This window comes from Acytostelium subglobosum (assembly GCF_000787575.1).
Source record: "Acytostelium subglobosum LB1 DNA, scaffold: scaffold18, whole genome shotgun sequence".
Classification (NCBI taxonomy): Eukaryota; Evosea; class Eumycetozoa; order Acytosteliales; family Acytosteliaceae; genus Acytostelium; species Acytostelium subglobosum.
The window spans coordinates 550402-573694 of record NW_012236515.1 but is presented as its reverse complement, the minus strand read 5'-3'; the positions used below and the strand labels follow the sequence as shown (position 1 = coordinate 573694).

The following is a 23293-nucleotide window of genomic DNA, read 5'->3' as shown; positions in this document are numbered from 1 at the left end:
CAATAATAGGTAGTGTCCATATTAGTAAATGATTGTATGAGTGATTGTATGAGTGATTGTATGAATGATTGGGTGGGATGTGTAGTAGAGAGTTATATTTAGAGATCCGTTGGACACATTAACACTCATCAACTCACTCACACACAGCTGATCCAATCAATCAATCAATCAATTCATTCAATCACTGATTCATTCAATCAATCAATCAATTAACAACAACAACAACATCTGCCTACCTTGTACCCTTTGATGATGTGTGTTGTTTGGATTGGGACATGTGTGTCCACCAACCTAATTGGTGCGGACTAGACTGAAAGACCCGCACCCTTCCTTACTTCCTTCCTTCAACCATCTAGTCAAGGGCACAACATATTTAAGTCATTGATTCAACTCCAATCATTTCAAATTAATCAACCTTGATCAATCAATCAATCAATCAATCAATCAATCAATCCAACAATCTTAACATATATCTAAACCATGACTATTCTTGGTAAGTACCGTAATCCTTAATCTTTAATTATTATTATTACTAATATTAATATTAATAATTATAATATATTTTAGGATCATTTAAACGTTTGGGTGAGGGTGTGTCACATCCATCAAATGTTACAGCGGAGACCATAAAGACTACTTCCGCCCCCGTAGTTGCCAATGGTTCATGTACCACTGCATCAAGTATTGGACCAGGTCCAGAACAAGGTCCCAGGGATTGTACTATTATGTAAAAATAATATTGGAACAATAACAACAACATCTACATGTATCAATAGTACACTACTTACTCCAACCTGATTAAAAATGTTAATGTTCCCCGGAGGGCATTAATATAGAAGGATAATAAATATTATAATATTAATTTCCATAAACAATGTTGAAGGTCATGTTACCAAAACTTTTCTCGACAATCCAAGTATGATCAAAAATCACCAAATATCATGATTTTAGTTTGGGCCAACCATGTGTAGACTACCACACTTTGATCATAAGATGGGTCGTATGATTGATTGTTGAGCCGAAGGAAGGGTCCTTAAGTATTACTTAACATTGTTGTTGTTGTTGTTGCAGATACGACAATTGTTTATTGTTTTGTATTTGTATGATACATATACATAATATGAATGTAAATACTACTTCTTTGTTAATATTATTATTGATAGTATTAATATCAATCAATACTATAAGTGCACAACCACAATGTACAGGTATGTTACTTGCATCATCATTCATTCATTCGCTCGCTCACTCATTCATACTCACTCGCACACTCATTCACTCATTCATTCAATCACACTCATTCAATCAAACAAATAATAATAATATATATATATAAACAGAGACAGAACAACCTATCATTGGAGATTGGGGATTCTATAATGTTGGAAATCAACTGCCATCACCATGGAGAAATACATCGACTAATGGTCGTTCAGTAATATATTGTGATGATGATATGTGTGGACAGATATATAAACCATTGGAAGGCTTCTTCTATGCATACTTTGAAGGTAGCACAGTGGGCTCGATCACCTTGGAGCAGGACTTTGACGTGCGTCCATTCACCAACAACATGTCAATGTTTCTCGACTTCTCGTGCTCGTCCAACTCCTTCCAGATCAAGTCGTCGTCCGTCTCCTTCCGCGTCAGCATCAACGACATAAACGTCATGGTGCTCTCCAACACGCTAAACATCATCGACTACCACATAGACATCTCCTACTACCTCAACTTCAGCTCGCCCACCAATAAGATCAAGTTCACCTCGACCCGAAGTGTCAACGACTTTGGCGACTTTGACTACTCGTCGCCCAGGTCATTGGGCAACGATGACTTCCAAGGCTTCTTCTTGTCGGGCGTGACAGTCCTGCCAAACTACCCATCATATATTTCATCCGATATCTATGTGGACTTGGTCAAGGGATCAGACCGCAATGGCGATGGATCTGCCAACTCGCCATTCTCCTCACTCTCAATGGCCCTGTATCGTATCATGCCAACGTACAACATCTTCCTCGCGGACGGTGTGTACTGCGGCTTCACATTCTGGTACTCAATCACAAAGTCCGTGTCGATCATTGGCACCTCACGCGACGGCACCATCATCAATGGCCAGGACAGACTACAGGCGTTCCACGTGGCCGGTGGCATCATTCAGGTGAACATCGCCAACGTGACCATCACCAATGCCTACTCGAGCGCAATGGTCAATGGTGGTGCGGCTCTGCTGCTCGAGGGATCGGTCAGCACGGTGGTCATGAGCAATGTGTTGGTCATCAACAGTCGAGACTACGCCAACAAGGGTGTTGTGACGGCCAGTGGAAACGTGGACCTATATCTCAACGATTGCACGATCACCAACTGTTCACAATCGGTCACATCTTCATTCGGCCCGGCTGTCAATGTGCTCAGCTTCAATGCACTCACTGTGCCGGCAAGACTACACATCACCGATACCACGTTAACGCGAAACGAGTTCGCACTATATGTGGATCGCGCCACCTCGGTGAGCATCACTGGAAGCTTGTTTGATGGCGGCCAGAGCTCCAACAACGATGGAGAGTGTGTGACCTCGTTGTCATCGGTGACAGACGTCTACATCACGACCTCATCATTCCTGAATCATCGCAATGGTGCACTGTGCATCACTCACTCGCAGGCCTGGATCTCAGACTCAGTGTTCAACAACAATACCAACTACCTGGGCGAGTTTGGAATCATGTACATCACACAATCGTCCACGGTAGATATAGACAATGTCAACATCACCAATGTGCAAGACCTCCAGGGCATCGGCCTGTTCATCACCGAGAGCTCGATCGTGACCATCCGCAACAGCATCATCAGTGACCTGAATAGCAAGCTACTGGACGCCTCGCTGATCCAATCATCCGAGTCGACACTCACCATCAACAACACGCAGATCTTCAACGTTCAGATGCTGATGATCGTCTCCACATTCTTGGGCGAGCTGACCATTCTTGACAGTGAGGTGCGCGACACCACCGGCAGCGTGGTCTATTCTTCACAAACATATGTCTACCTTGCCGACAGTATATTCTACAACAACTTCAACTCACCGTCCTACACATTCCTGCTCTCATCGAGCAACAGTGTGATCACAGGATCTAGGTTTGAAAGCCAGCGGGGCACAATGCTCATCCGCTTCAATGATGTCTACATCATCAACTCGACCATCACCAATAACACACAAACGTTCGTCGTGGTCAGTAGTGACTCGACGCTCTTCCTTCACGGTTCAACGATATCCAATAACTACAACACGATGATCGACACCGAGCAGGGCGGCCAGGTGAATATCAACAACAGTACAATCATCGACAACAAAGCGGAGCAACTCATCATGATCGATTCATCTGCCTGGTGCAATGTTGTCAACTCAACCTTCATCTCCAACTATGGATCACGTGGCGCCGTCTTCACACTCTCAGACTACAGTCAAGTCAACATCGATCACTCATACTTCTATAGTATGTACCATCTATGGTCCCACCTTACCCTCGCCCTTGCCCTCGCCTAACCCTCAACCTTCAACCCCTTAGACAATACTGCTTATAGTGGAGGTGTAATATCAATGACATCATCGGGAATTGTAGCATTACGTGGTAGTACATTCGAATCTAATCAAGCGGAAGATGGAGGAGCAATCATCATAGTGTTTGGACCTACCTACGTGTCGCAAATGATCACCATTGTCGAGTGTATATTCACCAACAATACGGCACCATACGGTTTGATTATGGCTTCGAATCCAGTCAAGCTGCAATTCGATGAGAGTCAGTTCCCCTTGGTGATCATCTCCAACGTGACCACATTCACTGGCTATGTCACGGTGATTGACCTGTTCAATCAGACCGTGCCAATCTCTGTCAGCTTGAACAAGTTGGTCTACCTGCGACTCAACGAGGTGACCATTAGCATGATGCCCGTCGTCAATGGATACGCCAACTTCACAAACGTGCAGCTCATTGGCAAGGTAAACAATACCGCCTCGATCACCTTCCTATGCAACGACCGTTCAATCATCCCTGTCGAAATGGCCGCCTTTGCCCACCATCATGGCTTGCTTCCCGGGCCAACAACCTACCGCCTCAGGGACACTGTGCAGCCAATGCCCGCTAGGCTCATACGGATACAATGGCCAGACATGCTTGCCATGTCCAGACAACTCATATTGCGCCGGTGGAACGCAGGTCGATGCTCGACCAGGCTACTGGTACGACGAGAATGAGTATCCACGCGTTGTCTACAAGTGCCACAGCTCAAGTCGTTGCCTTGGCAACAACACATGCCAATCACATACCTTCGGTCTGCAGTGTAGCAGCTGCAATGAGACCGAAAACTATTATCAATGGATGGGCAACTGTGTGCATTGCGACCATATCAGTGTTCCAATCGCCATCATCTTCTTCATTGCCATGGTTGTGATTGTGCTGTGGACGCACACCTCTGACACGGCTTCAGGCGTGATGAACATTGTCGTCTACTTCTTCCAAACCATCATGGTGCTGTCCAATGGCGTCAACTTTAGCATACTGGCATTGCTCAACTTCCGTCTGGACAGTGGCGGCTCCTCAGTCATCGGATCAATCTGTCCCGGTCCACTATCATTCTACAAGCGACACTACCTGACACTACTGATCACACCGATATTGATCGCGATACTTGGTATCATCACATTGATGCGATCATTCTACAAGCACTACGTACGCAGCAGCATCAGTAACAACTACAACAACATAACAATGATCACACAGATGGAGAGTGGACAGCTAAAGATGCAACATTCATTCGCCAGCGCACTGATCAAGATATGGCTGTTTGTTTACTCGCCCGTGGCGACATCAGTCTTCTCAATGTTCTTCTGCACTCTCATTGGCATTGGCTCCGAAGTGTTAGTGAACAACATCTCTGTTCAGTGCTCAGGCACGGCATACGGCGTAGCACTCAAAGTCAGTTACGCGATGCTGACGGTCGTGCTGGGCATGCCGCTAGTGCTGTTCATTCTGCTGTTCATGAACAGACATCGCCAGAAGGAGCCGTCCACCATCAAGGTGTACGGAGTGTTCATTTCTCAAGTACAAGACTCAGTACTACTATTGGGATGTGATACTGTTGGTGCGAAGACTACTCATTGTGTTGATGTCCATCATGGATATCACCAACCCACTTCGTGCACTGCTGTTGGTGACCGTCTCGCTGATCAATGTCGTCATGCAGATACAGTGCCAGCCTTACAAACGTCGCGAGGAGAACCGTATTGAGCTTGTCTCACTCAGTCTTCTGTTCATCTGTTGTCTGTACCTGGACAACGACCTCGAGTCTGCCGTCGAGGACTGGATCATCATTGCCAGTGTGGTCATCTTCTCAGTTCACCTGGTCGTCAACATCTACCTACATTACCGTCACTCCATCCGTGACTTCCTCAATCACAAACTGTTCCTCATCACTCGCGGACACTATGGCTCGCCCCAGGCTCAAGAAGACCTGGACAATGAGTTCTCAACTCTAATGAGTAGACAAGTTGGCGATGACTCGCCCAGTATTAGTAGTAGTGGTACAAAGGACGGACGACGACACATGGGAGTGGATGGAGGTAGCTTTGACAAGTATGGCGCCATCGTCAGCGAATCCGGCATGGACGACATTGATGACGAGGACAAGGAATACGACTATGATGATTATTACGAGATTGCTTTAACCAAGATGATCGTTCCAGACGACTAGACTAAGTCATTGTATATGTATATAAATACTACTTTTACTGCTGCTTCTTAATCTTCTCTTTCTCCTTCTCTTTGATCGCTTGGGGAGGTGGAGGTGATGGAGGTGCCTTGTCCTTGGCTTTGAATGGATCGCTGTAGATGAATGTGCCAACCAACACGAGTACGGTGGCCACCCAGAGCATTGGAGTGAAAGGATTCTGGAAGTAGAGCACAGATATGATGATACTGATGAACTTTCGCAAACTGATCACCAATGTGCATGTGAGCGTACTGGTCTTTCCCGTCAGGATGAACACGCCCTGAATACAAATGTACTGCGTGACCACGTTGACCAACAGATAGAACCAAAGCGATGGAATGTCCTGAATGAAGGGTATATCACCTCCAATAGCCGGTGAGTTATTATTCGCCAAGATGTTCTTTGTCAAGTCCTTGGTGAACAAAGCAAAGAATGGAAGTGCCAAGAAGTGCTATATAGTTGTAAGATCGGTTATGTTAGTCTGGCGGTCAATCATTCAATCAATTCATAATCTTACTGAATAGAATATGGTCTCTCTATGACAGTCCTTGCCATAGTTGGCATATGATGTCTCTTGTATCAGACCAAGAATGGACGAGAGGAACATGGCAACAGTGAGCATGGTAATACCAATGATGAATGATACAATAGATGCACTATCTTCTCCAATGTTAATTGCCTTCTTCTACAATGTATGAATGATTGAATGAAGGGTAGTGAGTTGTCAGTGACATGAATGATCGAACGTTTGATTGAATGATTGGACTGGAATCATACATGATCAGGAGTTGAACCAAATGTTGCCATTGTTATACCAACAGTGACCATGATCAATGAGACGATCTGTTTGAATGTGAACTTTCGTTTGTAAAAGATAGCGCTGATTACGACAGTAGCCAGCAGTGAGCTGGATCTAAATATCATGTGAAATGGTAGGGAGATGTTGAACGACAGCGCCCAATTGTTCAGGATGCACAGTACAAAGAAGATGGACACCATGAGTCCATAAATGCGCAATGGTATCTTTCGCTTTAAGAATCCCGTTGGCACGTACAGAGGCAGTGGCTTCACTCTACTCCATTGTATATTCGTCAAGAATGCCATAAACGCTACAAAGACAAACTGAGAGAATGTCACCATCTGGCTCTGTGTTGCATCAGCTCTATATCATTCGTTCATTCGTTCGTTTGTTTGTTAGATCATTGCTGTTATTAGTCGATGTATCATTATATACATACTTGATGATGGCTTCGAGTGAGACGACATTCGCGCAACAACCCATCATGATCATTGTGATGGGAATGATTGCAAAGTCGAACATGGCTATATCTTTGTTAGTCTATTATGACGGTGTACGTATATATATATTATGACTTATAATAAATGTATATATATGTTCAGTATTGTTACAGAATCAATGATTGATTGAATGAATGAGCGAATGAATTTGAGTGAAACAAAGAAAATTGCAAAGATTAGTGTCGTGGGTGACGAGTCACTTGTGTCAACGACTTGTTTGATCTTCAATTCTTTCAAAACTACAAAGACATAATATAACATATATATATACAACAGTCATTCAAGATGTTTAGCAAACTGATCAATTCAGGTATTCCTCGAGGAAACCAATTGTTTAACTCGATTAATTCAATGATGACTCCATCATCATCAACTTTGTTGACTCGTTCAGCACTCCAATACTCTACATTACAAAGATCAATGATGTTGATGATGAGGAGTAGTTCAATTACTACCATTCAGAATCAATCAACACAACAGCAACAACAACAACAACATAGACAATATTCACAACATTCAATATCAGATCAACAATTAAAGGTTAAGATACAATATCCAAAGAAGCAACAAAATAAGTTACAAATATTCCTTCGACTGATTGCCTTGCTGCTGGTTGGCAAGATCAGCTTTGACACAGTCACATCTCTCATTGCCTACAAGAAGGGATCACAACCCAAAGAAAAGTTCTTGTCCGACTCTTGGAACGAGGTGCTTCAGCATGTCTATGAGATGGTAATGTTTGACTGATACTTGATTGAGCAGCAACTATTCGATCAGCTTACTCACTAGCTCACTTACACACAGGCTGTAAACAACCAAGATGTGATCAGAGAGCTTGGCTCACCAGTGACCATGGGACCACCACCAGTTGGCTCAACATCCCCAATCACTCAATTGTCACGCGAGGTGTTTGTTGGTATTTTCTTGCCAAAGCCCACCAAGGACATCCAAGGTTGGTTCCTCAAGCCACTCTCTCAGCTCAATCAGGGCAATAGCAACAACAACAACAACAGTGGTGATAGTGAAACAAAGCCTGTACTGGTTCCACAACCAAAGTCTTTCATTTCTTTCCCTTACTGTGAGGTCACTTCGGAAGTGGCCATCCCGATCAGAGGCAGCAAAGATCCTTCCAAGACTGCCAGTCTATATGCTGTGATCTATGCCAACGATGACACTTGGAGGATACTAAACGCATCTGTCATTTACCCATCAGGTAAAATCAAGGTACTAATTGAAGAGGATGCCATCACAACAACTCCAAAAAAATAAAAGTGTTCATGAACTCCATTCAGTTTCATCTCCAATAAAAAAAATCAAAAATAATCGCATAAAACATGACCAACAATTAGTTTTTTTCAACTGCTTCTGTGGCTCAGTCGGCAGAGCGTTCGGCTGTTAACCGAACGGTCGTTGGTTCGATCCCAACCAGGAGCGACCTTTTGATTTTTAATATCTCTTTTTTTTTTTATATGGAGATGTCGATGAACTTTGTCAGTTGAATTCATCAATGGTTAGTGTTGAAACAAATATATCACTCATATATACTTACGAACAAGGTCACCAGGTGATCCTATAATGGAATTCGCGTGTATGTAAGACATTGCGTCCATATATATAGAATGTAATGTCAGACACAATTACTTAATATATCTGATACTATACAGACGAAAGATACTGAGCTCATCAAAATTGGAACCAGTAAGAGACATGTAGAGACGAATGAATAATTTGAAGTAATAATAATGAACAGAGATAAAGTAGGAGAGATAATGATAGTATGTACAGATAAGAGATAATAAGAAATGAGTCATATATTGAGAATTCATGAAGACCAATCAATTTGTATTCAATCATTCAATCAATGATGCACAATAAGACACACGGGACATCCAATTTAATTTAGCTAGCTAGTCACACAGATCATCTTAAGATTGTCAGTGTCTTTTATTTACATATAAAGTTGAATGAAGTATTGACTAGTGCTTGAGAAGGGTCCGTAGTTCAACGTCAGAGGAGGTCGAGGTGGTGGACGTGGATGAGATATCAGATGACGATGACAGCGTGGTCGATGATGGTCCTGTGGTGGTCGAGTCCATTGATGACGACGAGATTGATCTGATAGTCATTAGACATGTGATCCATGCTTCATGTAATTGACCATACTGTATCTGATTGTAATTGAACAGGATACATGTTGTTGGGATGACTTCTGTCAACAACAATCCAATGAAACTGAATACAATGCTTGGTCGACTCATGAATACCAACACCAACACAAATACACAATGCAATATGAATCCAACTGAACATAATACTGTAATTGTGTATATCTTCTTCTGATGCTGGATGTACTTGACCTGCTCGTCCTGTGTCCTGTCCTTGGAGAACTCTCGCAACATGATGAAGATTGTGCGGCCCAACACCACGAATGCTGTTCCAATGGCAAGTGACAGGAATGATTGAATGCTCGCATAAGTGATTGAGACAATCCTCTTTTGTGACCAGAGTGACAGATCGATTGGTACTCGTCCGCCACAATCACTGAGTTTGATCGATGACGAATAGTTGAACAACAAGATGATCACAACAAAGATGCAGTACAACACCAGATTGATACCAATCATCAACAGTATGAATGTCTTTGAGAATGATCGAGTGGCGCCATCACGCATGTTCTTGATGAACATGAACCATAGAACAACAATGATCGAGAATGATGTGAAGTAGATGAATGTTGGCAACACCACCATGCTGTAGTCCACCAATGGCGAGCCAATCAGCTTGCTGTTGGGCACAAGGAAGAAGTAGATCGATCGCACCGATGTGAACACTGTCACGGTGAGAATGAGGAGATGCGCCAATGAGAGCTGGAGTCGTGCGAATGTGAACTTGAGCAGGATGGCACCTAGCTGAGCCGCGCCAAAGAGTGCGCCACACATAAACAGGCATGCCAACACATACATGATGATGTTGGTGGTACGATCGATGGAAGGTGTCTTACTATCACCTGTAATGGCCAATGCAAAGTAGGTGCTGGTTACTTCTCTGGGGTGTACCGTGCCACACAAGTACTGTTGACCATCACTCTTGATCAATATTGAAACGTCCACACCTTGTGGAACAACTCTTTGATTTGATTGATCACCTGATTGTAAGCCAAAGTCAAGCCTGATGAACTTCACATCTGTTTGTTGCAGTTGAAGACATATCAAGTATGAGTTAATACTTTGTGTCTCGACTTGGACGCCATCACTTAGTATGACACCAACAACATGGCCATCAAGGTAGATTGAGAAGTCCTCCAATGATTGGTATGAGAAGAAGCTGGATGTGAGTGTCTCTATCGGTGGCACCTTGAACAATTGTCGACTGATCTGTCCAACAACAAACATCTTGGCATGCATAGTTCACTGATTGTTTGGTGAAATTGATCCATCCATATGACATGGCGAATGAAGACGCCTCATTCTCACATGGCTTGCTCGTTCCAATTGTTTGTGCTGATGAGTTGAAGCATTGTCCATGCGCATCAAGTGGCCCGGAACATGAACAAGTTATCGAGTCCAAACTTTCAATCAAACGGGATACGCGACACATTGTACTTCGTTTGAGAAAGTCGACGTGGAAGTACTCCTCGATGCTTGGAAGAAGGAGGTTGTAGACATCGTTCAGGATCAATGTTGGACTGATTGTGGCTGCCTGTCTCAATGATGTTTGGATCTTTCTTGGTTGCACAATCACACCATTCATCCATTGTCCACGTCTGAGTTTGAACTTTTGTTGCCACTTGTAGCTGTATGTGTCCTCGGAGCATCCACCACAGGTACTCTCATCCATCTCTGTATACTTGTCCTCATTCTGGAACAATGCATATCCAACTCGATCACGGAAATTGAATCTACATCCAAAGAATGACTCGCATGTTGATGCTGTTGAGGGTGTCCACCATGCTTGGCCAGGTTGCGAAATGCATTCATTCTTGCTGAGTGCCACTGGTTGGATCTTGAAGCAGCCCATTGGTGAATCATACTCGGACTCCACATCACACGCACCAAATGCATGGACATAGTAAGGTTGACGAACTTTGTTCAGTGAATGATTGGTGACACACTTGCCCAACTGAGGTGGATACGATGGCACATAGTCTTGAGTGAAGAAGAACTGATCGGAGCATGTACCAGAGTGTTGTTCACATTGATCCTTCGTTCTACATTGAATTGGCTTGGCAACACAAAGTGATGGGCCTAGTGGTGAGTAACACTCACCGTAATCGCGTGATGAACAATCTTCAAATTGAGTCGTTGCGCTGGATGAGGTACATTGATCATTGAGACAGAGTGATGATATGTTGTCCCATTTGTATCCATCACCGAGTTGGATACAATCTGGTTCGTTGTGGACATTGATTGAGATGCATCCTTTGAATCCAGTACATTGATATCCACATGGCTCGGTACATTGTCCAAGTTGTTGACATTCCAACTCGTTTTCAACAAGCTGATATTGTCCATTGGGCAACAAACATACTTGTCTCTGTCCATGTCCAAGCTGATCGCATGGTGTACCAAGGCCATCAAAGTCAATGCACTTTGTTGAATTTGATTGTGAGCAGTATCCACAGAACTCGGACTTGACTCCACATTCATTGGCACAATCTGGATCATACAATGTGTTGCAGCCTGTCCATGGGCAGATAGTCGCCAGCGAACATGTAACAGCATTCAATGACAGAGCGCTACTCCTTGTATAACTAAAGTCCAAACATGCATCGTGTACGTATCTGAATGATGGGTCGTACGCAGTCTGAGGCGGAAGGCACTGCGCCGTCGGGCTGAGGTCGGGGAGGTCGTAGATCAATGACGTGCGGTAGGCTAGGCCGGTGCCAATGCCTGTGTTGCAGTCCTGGCGCACCATGAATGAGTAGAGCGCGTTGGCAAAGCTTGCAGTGCCATTGTACCATCCAAAGTACTTATGCGACACAAACTCGATGATTGATTGTGAGATGTCGTTCGCCAGGCATTGGAGGTACTGTCGGTCCTGATACTCTATTGATGGCAGGCACTGCCGTGTGATAAGGTCGCACTGGCCTAGTCCAAGTCGTTCACATTGTGTGTCGTTGTTGCATCTTGTAGGATTGATGTACACGGCCTTGCACTCATCGATCACCTGGATGTATGACAGTGATGTTGGGACATCGTTCTGAGTGAATGTGTCACAATTGCCATTGTAGAGGTCTAGCCATGTCGTGAAGTAGTCCTCCAGGACTGACTCGGTGCACTTGGGACTCGAGCACGATGACTCAACAGCACGTCGATCAATCATGTGTTGCTTAGACGTGATCGTCACCTGGTGGGGCTGGCAACATTGCATATATTGCAACGAGACGTTACAACATGGATTGAGGTCGTAGCCTGGGCCCTCGAAATCACACTCATACATGGTTGTGTTGATGTAGGCAACAGTGTCGGTGAGGTTGAGCATCTTGTTGGCTTGGTGCTGGCACGCCAGCCATGTGTCTCGCGCCATTATCATGTCGACATTCATCCTGGCCTGAAGTATCTCATTGAAACTACTATACTTGATCACTTTGGCATTGATCTCTGCGAGTAGTTTTGATTGTGCTTGGAATTGATTGTAGTCGCAAGTGATTGGTGAGGTGTCCATTGTGAGAGGGATCATTCCAGACAGGGGCTGGCCATCACCAAAGTATAGGCGACCGGGTTGGAACCAGATTGACGCATTGTCAAACACAGAGATGTTGTTGGTGATGACAGGATCGCGATGAATGATTGAATAGTTGAGTGCAATCACAGCCTGGAAGCTGCTCCTCTTTGGTGCATTGTCATACTCGTCAAAGAGTCCGTGCACCTTCATCCATGATTGGCCGAGGGTGTGGGAGATGTCAAAGAGGTCCGATTGAACAGGCCACAATGGGTTGGCGTATTGTCTTGGGAACAGTGCGATGAGGTTGGGGATATCTCGTTCATCATCATTGGTGTGTCCACTGAGTATAAACTGTGCGCTGGAGTATAGATCATTTTGTTTGGACGATGCATACTTTGTTGAAGTGTCCTGATGGTCTATCAGTGGAACCAACCAATGAGGTGATCTACTATTGATCGCGCATGTATAGTTCTGATACAAAGTATCCATTAATATATATAACACCTTTGGTCGTCCATCTTCATGTGGTCCAACTGGTATTGACATGTATCCCCATGCAGCTATCATTGATCGAATGTTAGTGTGATTGATTGGAATGGTACCAGTACATAACTTACAATGTGATAACCAGGTGTGGACGGTGTAGGATGGGATTGGATCGACATCGGAAACGAATACGTTGGTATAATGTGAACATCCGATGGTTAGATTCATCGGCCTGTCAACTGTGAATGTGTAATATTGGAAGTTATGACCATGTATCAGTTGTCCATCATTCAAACATGTATGATTGGTAGTGTTGGACAATGTGTTATCACATGATTGTGAAGTTGGTGATGGGGAGGAGGAGTCTTGCTCAGGATATACTGGAGCAGAGTAAAGTATGAATTTGATTGATGTTGTTGGTATGTAATCGGTTTGGATTGAGAATATATATGTTCCATTGGTCCAATATACAGAGTATAGTGGATGTGACATTGATGGGTTGTCTGGGCCATCGTCCAACCAGTCGTCTGGTTGGTGATTGTTGTGTGATGATGATGATGACATGTAGTTGTCCATGTCATGAGTAGGACATAGCTCCAACTTGGTGGTACCTTGTCCAAATACTCCTGTTATAGTCGGTTGATGATTGATTGTGATGTTGCCACGTGTACCCTCTGTGATCATCTTGAGTGATAGACCTTCGCAATAGGCTGTCTGTGCCTTGTACCTCAACTCTATAGACTGTGACGTCAAGTTGTTGAACTCATAAGTTCGATTGGCCTCGATCTTTATCCATTGTTCATTCGCGTAGTCACAGTAAGGCACTTGTATTACAGTGTTTGATTGAATGCCAATCTCGCTAACCTGTGCCACTGTGACGTTATATGATTGTGGACAGGGCGCGCATGAGGGGTGGCCGGATGCTGGACGGCCACAGTGAAGGGGATCGGTGTAGTCGCATGTACAGTCGATAGTTGGTGGAGGTGAACAAGTATAGTTTGCACAACCGATCCAATCGAGTGTGTATAACTCTTGATCAAACAACACCTCCACCATCGCCACGCTCAAGTCTACGCCCAATGAATTGACAGTCTTTGTCCTAACTGTTGCCGACTGTACATTATATGCTTGAACATCAATATTACAACATAGCGCACCAACTATAATAATGATGATCGTATAAAATGATATTTGTTGTTGTAGAACTAGTGGGCGAGGGTGAGGGTTAGGGCGAGGGTTGGGGCGAGGGTTCACTCTCTACTTACTTGAGTTGAATGACATCACTAGTAGAGTGTAATTGAATAATGGTTGATGATGAAATGAAAGGCAATCACATCAACAACTTTGGGTCCTCAGCCTCTTTCCTCGTAATAATAGTAATAGTAGTAGTAATAGTTATAGTAATAGTTGTAGTGTACTGACAATATCCTCTGAACTGAACATGTACTGATTGATTGAGGTCCTGTTTTACTCCTAGGACCAGTCAAAAAACAGACAGCGAGGCTCGTTGAGTCCCCCATGAGGCTTGTCCAACTCACCCCCCCAATCTCGCGAAATGAGCTGTTCAAAGAATGGAACCTACCCAACACTGTTGGGGCCAAGTAAATGATCACGACTTTGTAATAAATAATATAATTTTATAACATTACATTGTCAATGAAGATGGGAGTATGGGAGATGTCTGGACAGCTTGGACGGACTGGACCGGACAATGGACTAGTCATTTCGTGTCCTTATTAGGTTCTTCATCTCGACTTCAGAGACATTGGATGAGGATGATGACGTGGTAGCGGACGAGGAGGAAGTGGCCGTGGCAGAGGAACCAGTGGAGGTGGTAGCATCATTGTTGGCGTTGGCAATGGACTCTTGGATCATCTTTGTGAACTCGGCCAGTGATTGGCGAAGATCACCCACCTCTATCTGATTGTAGTTGATCAGGATACATGTTGATGGAATGATCTCAGTGATAACCAATCCAATGAAACTGAATATGATGCTTGGACGGCTCATGAACACCAGCACCAACACAAACACACAATGCAGTATGAAGCCAACCGAGCATAGTAGAGTGATTGTGTAGATCTTCTTCTGATGCTGGATGTACTTGATCTGCTCGGCGTGTGTGCGGTCCTTGGAGAACTCGCGCAGCATCAGGAAGATCGTGCGACCCAACACCACGAACGCCGCGCCAATCACCAGGGACAGGAACGATTGGATGCTCGCGTAGATGATCAGGACCACCCGCTTCTGGGACATGAGCGCGAGGTTGACGGGCACACGTCCGGCACAGTCGCTGAGCTTGGCCTCGGACGAGTAGTTGAACACCAGGACGATCGTGATGAACGTGCAGTAGAGCACAAAGTTGATGCCAACCATCAGAAGAATGAAGTTGCGCGAGAATGATCGACTGGTGCCCTCGCGCATATTGCGAATGAACACGAACCACAGGATGACAATGATCGAGAACGACGTGAAGTAGATGAACGTGGGCAGCACCACCATGCTGTAGTCGGCGACGGGCGACGCGTACAGCTTGCCCGTGGGCACCATGAAGAAGTAGACCGAGCGCACGGCGGCGAACACGGTCACGGTGAGAATGAGCAAGTGCACCAGCGACAGCTCCAGACGCTTCAGACTGAACTTGTAGAGAATGATGTAGAGCTGCACGAGTCCAAACAACGCGTCGATGCCAAACATGACGGCCAGGAAGTAGAGAATGACGTTGGTGGTCATGTCCAGGAAGGCGCGCTGGCCCTGGCGCGCGATCGCAAAGTACGACCGCACAAGGCCCTTGTGCGGGATCATGCCACACAGGTACTTTGCGTTGTTCTTGACCTCGACGCTTGTATTGATATTGAGCGCCTCGATATTGTTGTCGCTAGACATCTCGCCAAAGTCCAGGGTGGGGTAGCGGTCCGGGTCGTAATCGTTCTCGATGCGCAGACACAGATGGTACTGGCTGAGCGACTCGAGCTGCAGCTCAAAGCCATCGCTGAGTATTACGCCCATCTGCTTCTGATCGCGGAGGATGGCGTAGTCGTCCAGCTTGGTGTACGTGAAGAAACTGGATGTCAGCGACTCTTGGGGCGGCGCCTTGTAGAGTTGTCGATTGATCTGGCTCATGACGACGGTCTGGCACGTGTAGCCCACGGTGCCCTCGAAGAACACCACCCAGCCAAAGGAGAAGTCGTAGCGGGACTCGGTCAGCTCGCACACCTTGGTCGAGCCAATGGTCTGCGACGAAGACTTGAAGCACTGCGGGCCACCCGGACCCGAGCAGCTACAGGTTATCGCTTCGAGCGTCTGTCTAATACGCGTGGCCCTACACACTGTGCCACGCTTCACATCGTCGACCTTGGTGTACTCGTCATAGTTGTCCTGAAAGAAGTTATACACTTCGCGCAAGATGAGGGTCTGTCGATTGGCGGTCGGGTGAACCATTGCGTCGGTGGTGTTCATCCAAGTCGCGGGCACCATCATGCCGGGCATCCATTTGCCGCGCCTGAGTGTGAATCTGTTGGTCCATTTATATTCTTCGCGGTACATTGGACATCCTCCGCACGTCTCCTCGTCCATGTCATTGAACAATATATTGTTGGGGAAGAGAGTCATCTCTCGTTTCATGGAACAGCCTTTGATCGTCTCGCAGGTCGACGCGTTGGCCGGTGTCCACCAACGGCTGCCTGGACGCGCCAGACATTCCTCCTTGCTGATCACCTCTTCGGCACTGAAACAGCCCATCTGGGACTCGAGGTCTTCGTAGGGGTCGCAGCCAGAGATTGGATAATAGATAGTCTTGTTGGGTGATGGCATGATTATAGTGTGACCATGTACACACTTGCCATATTGTGGCGGGTAGAACTGCGTGACCTCTGGCGTGAAGAAGAATTGATCGGAGCATGTTCCAGACTCGCGCTCACATTGATCGGCTGAAGTGCATTCGACCGGCTTGGCAACACACAGTGACGCGCTTAATGGAGACAGACACTCACTAAACTCGCGTAATGAGCAGTCCTCCCATTGATTGTCCGCGGTACCGACACACTGCTGTTGGGTCATTGTGTTGAGACAGAGTGATAAGGTGTTGTCCCATGTGTGATCGAGCACTGCGATACATTCTGTTTCGTTGTGGATGCTGGTCGAGACGCATCCCTTGTATCCTGTGCATTGGTATCCACATGGTTCTGTGCAGCGGCCCAGCTGCTGGCACTCCTGCTCGCTCGCCACCAGTCTGTATTGGCCATCGGTCAACAAACAAACATGTGGCTGCGAGTCGCAACTGGACTTGTTGGTCAGCGAGGCAAAGTCGACGCAGGCAGAAGTCGATGATGGACAGTAGCCGCAGAACTCTGGCTTGGTCTCGCAACTGCTAGTGCAAGTATCGTCGTCCAATATGTTGCAGCCAGACCACGGACACAGCTGCACCTCGTCACAGGTGTCGTTATAATTGATTTCCTTGTAGTTTGAATAGAATATCTCCAAGCATATGTTGTGTAGATCAGAAATGGCCATGTCGTAGACTGGTTTGTTGGGCAGGCAATGTCCAGTCAAGTTGAAATCAAGGTAGCTAGTGTATTCGATGTGGTTGCGGTACACCAAACCAGTTGTAGTGGTACAGTCCTGCTTTGCCAACAACTCAAACATCCTATCCACCAGTGATGGCGATGTGCCATTCAGTCCAAAGTACTTGTGCGCGATATAGTCAACAACTGACAATGATACATTCTTTGTCAGGCACTATGTAAATGATTGATTGTTTGAATGGCGAGAGTGAGTCAGTGAATGATGGAACTATCCCTGCTCCAATCCATCGCATTTAGTTAACTTACATCAAGATATCGCTTGTCCTGGGTGAGCACTGGCGTCTCACATTGCCTGGTCACAACGTTGCATGGACTGTCTGGGCAGTCGGCATCACGAGAGCATCGCACGTTGTCATAGACAGCCTTACACTGGGCCATTGTTTTGAGGAACATTAGATTATACTCTGTCACTGCATACTCCATTGCCGTTGTCTTTAGTATAGCACACTTGCCACTGTCCACCTCTAGCCAATTGGCAAAGTAATCAGATATCAATGACTCTGTACATTGTGGGCTGGAACACTTTGACTGGACTCGAGCTGATTGATTGATTGAGTAAGTGATTGGAATGATGCGAAGGAAGGAGATATACATACCTTTGTCGATTTGGAATCCCTTGGAGGGGACGGTGGCGAGTCTTTGCTGGCAACATTGGAAGAATGAGATCGTGAAGTTGCAACATGGATCTGTCTGGTAGGGCAGCGTGTAGTTGCAGCTTGTTGTGTTTATAACTAGATCGGCCTCGGTCAGCTCGAACATCTGATCGGCTTGGTTCTGACACACGAGCCAAGCGTCACGGAACATGAACATGTCAATCATGTAGCGTGCCCGTGTCAACTTGGTCAATGTGCTGTACTGGAGCACACCCTGGTCAAACTCGGCCAATGTATCGTACGTGATCTGGAACTTGTCGTAGTCGCACTCGGTTGGCAGGCTGCCCAGCGTGAGCGACACATTGCCCCGTAGTGGCGTGCCATCACTAAACACGAGTAGGCCGCCGCGGAACACCAGCTGCAGACTGGTCAGCTCGGATTCGTCAAACAGCTTGACCAGGTGCCATTCGGGCAGAGTGTAGTTTAGGACGACGGCCGCCTGGAATGTGCGCTTCTTGGGTGCGTTGTCCCGCTCGAACGTGCCCAACATGTCGATGTTGCCAGCTGGGAACAGGCTGCCGATGCTATTGATGAGGTTTCCCATGACTGGCCAGAACGGGTTGCCAAACGTCCTGGGGAAGATGTTGATGAAGCCGCCATTAAAGTTGCCGTTGCCATTCAGAATCGACCCGTTGCTCGTCCTCAGGTCGGCCGAGTTCTGCAGGTCGTTCTGATCGGACTCTATGTACTGATCGCCGTCCGACACCAGCGGGCGCATCCATGTCGGCGCGCTACTTGTTATCGAGCAGGTGTAGTTGTAAGAATGGGTTGTAGATTCAATGAGGTAATATAGTATCTTTGCCGTGCCGTTGGGGTATGGCTCGATGGGGATGGTGAGTCGACTGTCGAATCTGTCCGTCCACTTGTGGTCCATTAGGTATGGGTAGACAATCTCGTCCGAGGCGTAGATGCGCGGTGAAGTGGTGCCCATGCCCTTGCACGACATGGTCAGTGTCATGGGTCGCGTAACATTGAATGAGTAGTAGTCATAGTTGTGTCCGAGTATGAGTTGGCCATCGTATAGACATCGATGATATTTATCGACCGTCGTGCATTTGGCCTCGGACTTGATGATGGGCGCGATGGGCGCCGACAGCACTGTCAGCTCATACGGGCCCGAACCCAGTGATGCGTTAAACTTGATAAAGTATGTGCCATCCGTCCAGATGCCACTTGTTGACGGATAATCCTGTTGCAATGATTGATTGCCCGGGCAGATGTCCCGCATGATCTCGCCAATGTTTGATATTTGATAGGCCCATAGCTGATGATTGATTAGGACGGCATTGTCGTTGGTCTCTCCACCGACCATACGTATGCGTATGGTGACGGATTCGCAGTAGGGCTGGGCCTTGTAGCGGAACTCGACCTCCTGCGACAGATCGTATATAGTGTAGGTGCGGTTGGCCTCAATGGTCGTCCATGTGAGGTCTTTGCCGCAGTAGGGCAGCTGCACGACGGGGTACATGCCGGGAGGCCGCAGCTCGTGTGTGACCAATGTGTAGTTGTACAAGGTGGGGCATGGCGGACACGATGGATCGTCCGACACGGGGTGTCCACATCGCAGTGGATTGGTGTAGTCGCAAGAGCAATCGATGGCGGCTGGAGCCGGACATGTGAAGTTTGGACAACTTATCGAATCGATTCGATATAGATCCTGGTCAAAGGTGACCTCTATCATTGCTATATTTATGTTTGCGCCCAACAAGTTGGCAAACTTTGGCGTTATAGTTGCCGATTCTATATTAAATGCATGTACATTATTATTATTATTATTGTTATATCCTCCAAAAGATACCAATAATATGATCAACAATACTAGTATTACTGTGTTTGTTTGTTTTGTCGTTCGTTCGGTTTGAGTGATTGATCGAGTGTGTGTGAGTGAGTGTGAGTGGGGATCAAGATGAAGTCATGAACTAACTTTAACATTACTTACATTTGTACAACACCATGGTGTATATGTGAATGGAATTGAATGTTCCTTTGTTTGTTGTGTATGTATGAGGTTGAGGTCTGTGATCGACCAATATAGTATGTTAGTCTCACTCTCTCTCTTCTTTGTTGTGATTGTGATTATATGAATGAATGAATGAATGAGTAATCGTTTGAAGTGAGTAAGTAAGTAAGTAAATAAGTAATGAATTACTTATTAATGTTATTTATATATTATATATGTGTTTGTGGATAAGGATGACGTCCTTTAAATAAAATGAAGATCGACAATGGGGACTAGCCCAAGGTCATTCTAACAGGTCCAAAGGTGAATGACCCGCAACCAACAACCACCTCATTGCCCAATGACCCCTTTAACTAAAACTCGGTTCACGTCTAAAGACCTTTTGATTGATTTTGTGGGCAAAACACCCATTTTTTATAACAAACGACCACATTTTTCAAATAACATGCACTGATTCCCGCGTTTATGTCTGCAGCATGGTACCAATCCTTTGAATCAGGGCCCTCATGACACTAATAATAGATTATAAGATATTATAATCAATCGAATATAAGTGTGATACTTTATTATTAATTGATTGAATAATGATAGATTGAAAGGGTTTAAGTGTGAGTGAAACGACGTTTCATTCATGATGACGATGACGAAGACAAGACAGAGATGGATCCGAGTGGGAGGCTAAAGGTCTGGATCGATGAGGTGTACTCTAGTGTGTTGAGGTCAACCATGTAAAGGTACCAATTATTCTCTGGATACAACATGGTGTAAATTGAGATGTAGCCATTCACTGGATCAAAAGCGAATGGTTGGTAGTCCATTTGATTAACTGGGACAACTGTCATATTCTGTGCAAGGATGATTGTTGTGGCTGAATGTGTGGCAAGGTCTACTTGTGCCATATACAATGAATCGTATACTATTGTTGGAATGGTGAGGAAGTACAATTTGGATTGATAGACATAGATGTTGGGCACGGTGAGGAAGTTGAACTCCATCATACTTTGATCAAAATGTATCTTTGTCCTTCCCTCTGTTGAGTTGGTCATAACATTATACCACATAATATCCAACGAAGTATTACTATTGATCACTGCATTATATAACAAATTACTTGTCTGATCATAAAAGTTGGTGTACTTTCCAGTGAACCCCTGGATCTGATCAATATGGGTGAAGGAGCTAGATGGACAAAGTTGTTAAATTGATTGAATGATTGAATGGATACTATTGGGGATGTGGTTGGTACTTACTAGGTATCCTCGGCCATGTTGAACTTGAGAATGCCAAGGTCGTATCCTAATATGGTTAGGGTATGACCCATACCATAAACTATGTTGTTAGCCTCATCATATCCAAGATTGGCATTGTCCAATACAGTGATACCCTGAGCAGTCAAGTTGGAAATAGTACTCTGTTGTTTGAGTGTGAGTATGTTGGTCTATGATATTGAGTTAGTGATGGCTCATTGATAGATTGATTGATTGATTGATTGATTGATTGATGGGGGAAGGAGGATGAAGTACCTGAGCATCATAGAGGTATATTGAGTAGGGGGAGGAAGGGGACTCCGCTCCAAATAATAAGAATTGATCGTTTCTTGACTTCTCCAAGACACCAAGAAGTACGAATTGATTTGTTGTATTCATATTAACCTGTTGAGTAGGTACTCCACTTGCGAGATTGATGCATTGAAATTGAATAGGCAGTTGGGTATTACCAAAGGCATACCACATATTAGGAACAGTCTAATATTAAAGACGTGAATAAGTTAGTTGGTATGTATAAATGAATGAATGGAATGAATGAAAGTAGATGAAGACTAACCTACACTTTGAGCCAAGGATACTGAGCCGCAGGCTAAGAGAGTCAACAAAAGAAGTGAATACATTGTTGGAGTAAGAGGAAGAGATAGGAATACCGAAATAATGATCGTGATTTCGTTCGAATTATTGATTTCTTAGGCTTTCTTGAGGTCTCAAAGGGACCTCGTGTGTGATTGATGACGGGAAAATGTGGAAAGATATTTCGAAATATCAAACGACTGACGATTTACGAATTACGGATCGTAAATAGAACCGATTTGTGCTTGGATGTCCCTTTGTGTGGCGCTGAGTTGACTTGATGCGACAACACCCAGATCAGACAACTTGATGTTGAACTTGGATGTTAGCTCCGTCTCCATCAATGCCACATTGAATGGTTCCATATAATTAATGAGCTCTTGAACATAAGGTCCACCCTTGGTAATAAGATAATATATCAATAACTTATAAGCTAGTCTTGGATCTACATAATTGATTGATTGATTGAGTGAGTGAGTAATGGAATGTAAGTGATTGATTGATTGAGTGAGTGAGTGATGGACACTTACAAACTGATGTAAGGGCATCGGATGTTGCGTTGAATAGTGTAAGGAATCGCTTCTTGCTGTAGAGTGACCAGCTGTCGATGAGTGTTGGACTGGTGTGGAATAGTTTGCTCTTCTTGTGAACTGATCCAACAAAGAGAATGTCAGCGCAAAGCTTCCATGTGTTGCCATCTTGTGGTAATAATATCAATCGATTGTATAATACATCCATCAATGTTGTAATATCCAATTTCTTGTTGATGTATAGGTCCACTATTACTGCCAGTGCATGGTTTGATCGAGGATCCAGCTTGATCAACTGCATGAAACAATTCCTAATGTCCTGTTCCTTTGATGGATCATGTGGATACCTCTCCATCAAGAATGATCCGTACAACAAGTATGCGTTGGCATTCGTTGGATTCATGGCCATGAACTCTTKGCAACAACTCCCTGCACTCGGCAATCCTATGCTTGTACACCAACATCTAGTCATTGATTGATTGATTGATTGATTGATTGATTGATGGGTTTT

The 23293-nt window shown here is 45.1% G+C and overlaps 7 protein-coding genes across 7 annotated transcripts; 2 read left to right on the top strand and 5 right to left on the bottom strand.

Moving 5' to 3' along the window:
• Window positions 1-1336: 1336 nt before the first annotated feature.
• Window positions 1337-4252, top strand: SAMD00019534_085500 (hypothetical protein; the record flags this gene model as incomplete). The annotated part of the gene is made up of 2 exons (XM_012896441.1): window positions 1337-3346; window positions 3560-4252. Coding segments are annotated over 2 exons (2703 nt in total), but the record flags the coding sequence as incomplete, so codon positions are not given.
• Window positions 4253-5782: 1530 nt separating this feature from the next.
• On the bottom strand, window positions 5783-7087 carry SAMD00019534_085490 (hypothetical protein; the record flags this gene model as incomplete). Its single annotated transcript, XM_012896440.1, has 4 exons — window positions 5783-6217; window positions 6284-6451; window positions 6544-6928; window positions 7005-7087. 4 exons carry the CDS (start codon window positions 7085-7087, stop codon window positions 5783-5785), a joined length of 1071 nt encoding a protein of 356 aa, XP_012751894.1.
• Window positions 7088-7419: 332 nt separating this feature from the next.
• On the top strand, window positions 7420-8372 carry SAMD00019534_085480 (hypothetical protein; the record flags this gene model as incomplete). Its single annotated transcript, XM_012896439.1, has 3 exons — window positions 7420-7797; window positions 7870-8278; window positions 8338-8372. The coding sequence occupies 3 exons, from the start codon at window positions 7420-7422 to the stop codon at window positions 8370-8372; spliced, it is 822 nt and encodes a 273-aa protein (XP_012751893.1).
• Window positions 8373-10344: 1972 nt separating this feature from the next.
• SAMD00019534_085470 (hypothetical protein) lies at window positions 10345-14496 on the bottom strand (the record flags this gene model as incomplete). The annotated part of the gene is made up of 4 exons (XM_012896438.1): window positions 10345-11514; window positions 11593-13289; window positions 13347-14375; window positions 14481-14496. The coding sequence occupies 4 exons, from the start codon at window positions 14494-14496 to the stop codon at window positions 10345-10347; spliced, it is 3912 nt and encodes a 1303-aa protein (XP_012751892.1).
• A 435-nt stretch (window positions 14497-14931) lies between these two features.
• Window positions 14932-20132, bottom strand: SAMD00019534_085460 (hypothetical protein; the record flags this gene model as incomplete). The annotated part of the gene is made up of 3 exons (XM_012896437.1): window positions 14932-17952; window positions 18045-18337; window positions 18395-20132. 3 exons carry the CDS (start codon window positions 20130-20132, stop codon window positions 14932-14934), a joined length of 5052 nt encoding a protein of 1683 aa, XP_012751891.1.
• Window positions 20133-21040: 908 nt separating this feature from the next.
• On the bottom strand, window positions 21041-21732 carry SAMD00019534_085450 (hypothetical protein; the record flags this gene model as incomplete). The annotated part of the gene is made up of 3 exons (XM_012896436.1): window positions 21041-21327; window positions 21412-21590; window positions 21662-21732. 3 exons carry the CDS (start codon window positions 21730-21732, stop codon window positions 21041-21043), a joined length of 537 nt encoding a protein of 178 aa, XP_012751890.1.
• A 735-nt stretch (window positions 21733-22467) lies between these two features.
• On the bottom strand, window positions 22468-23191 carry SAMD00019534_085440 (hypothetical protein; the record flags this gene model as incomplete). The annotated part of the gene is made up of 2 exons (XM_012896435.1): window positions 22468-22697; window positions 22783-23191. The coding sequence occupies 2 exons, from the start codon at window positions 23189-23191 to the stop codon at window positions 22468-22470; spliced, it is 639 nt and encodes a 212-aa protein (XP_012751889.1).
• Between the last annotated feature and the right edge of the window lie 102 nt (window positions 23192-23293).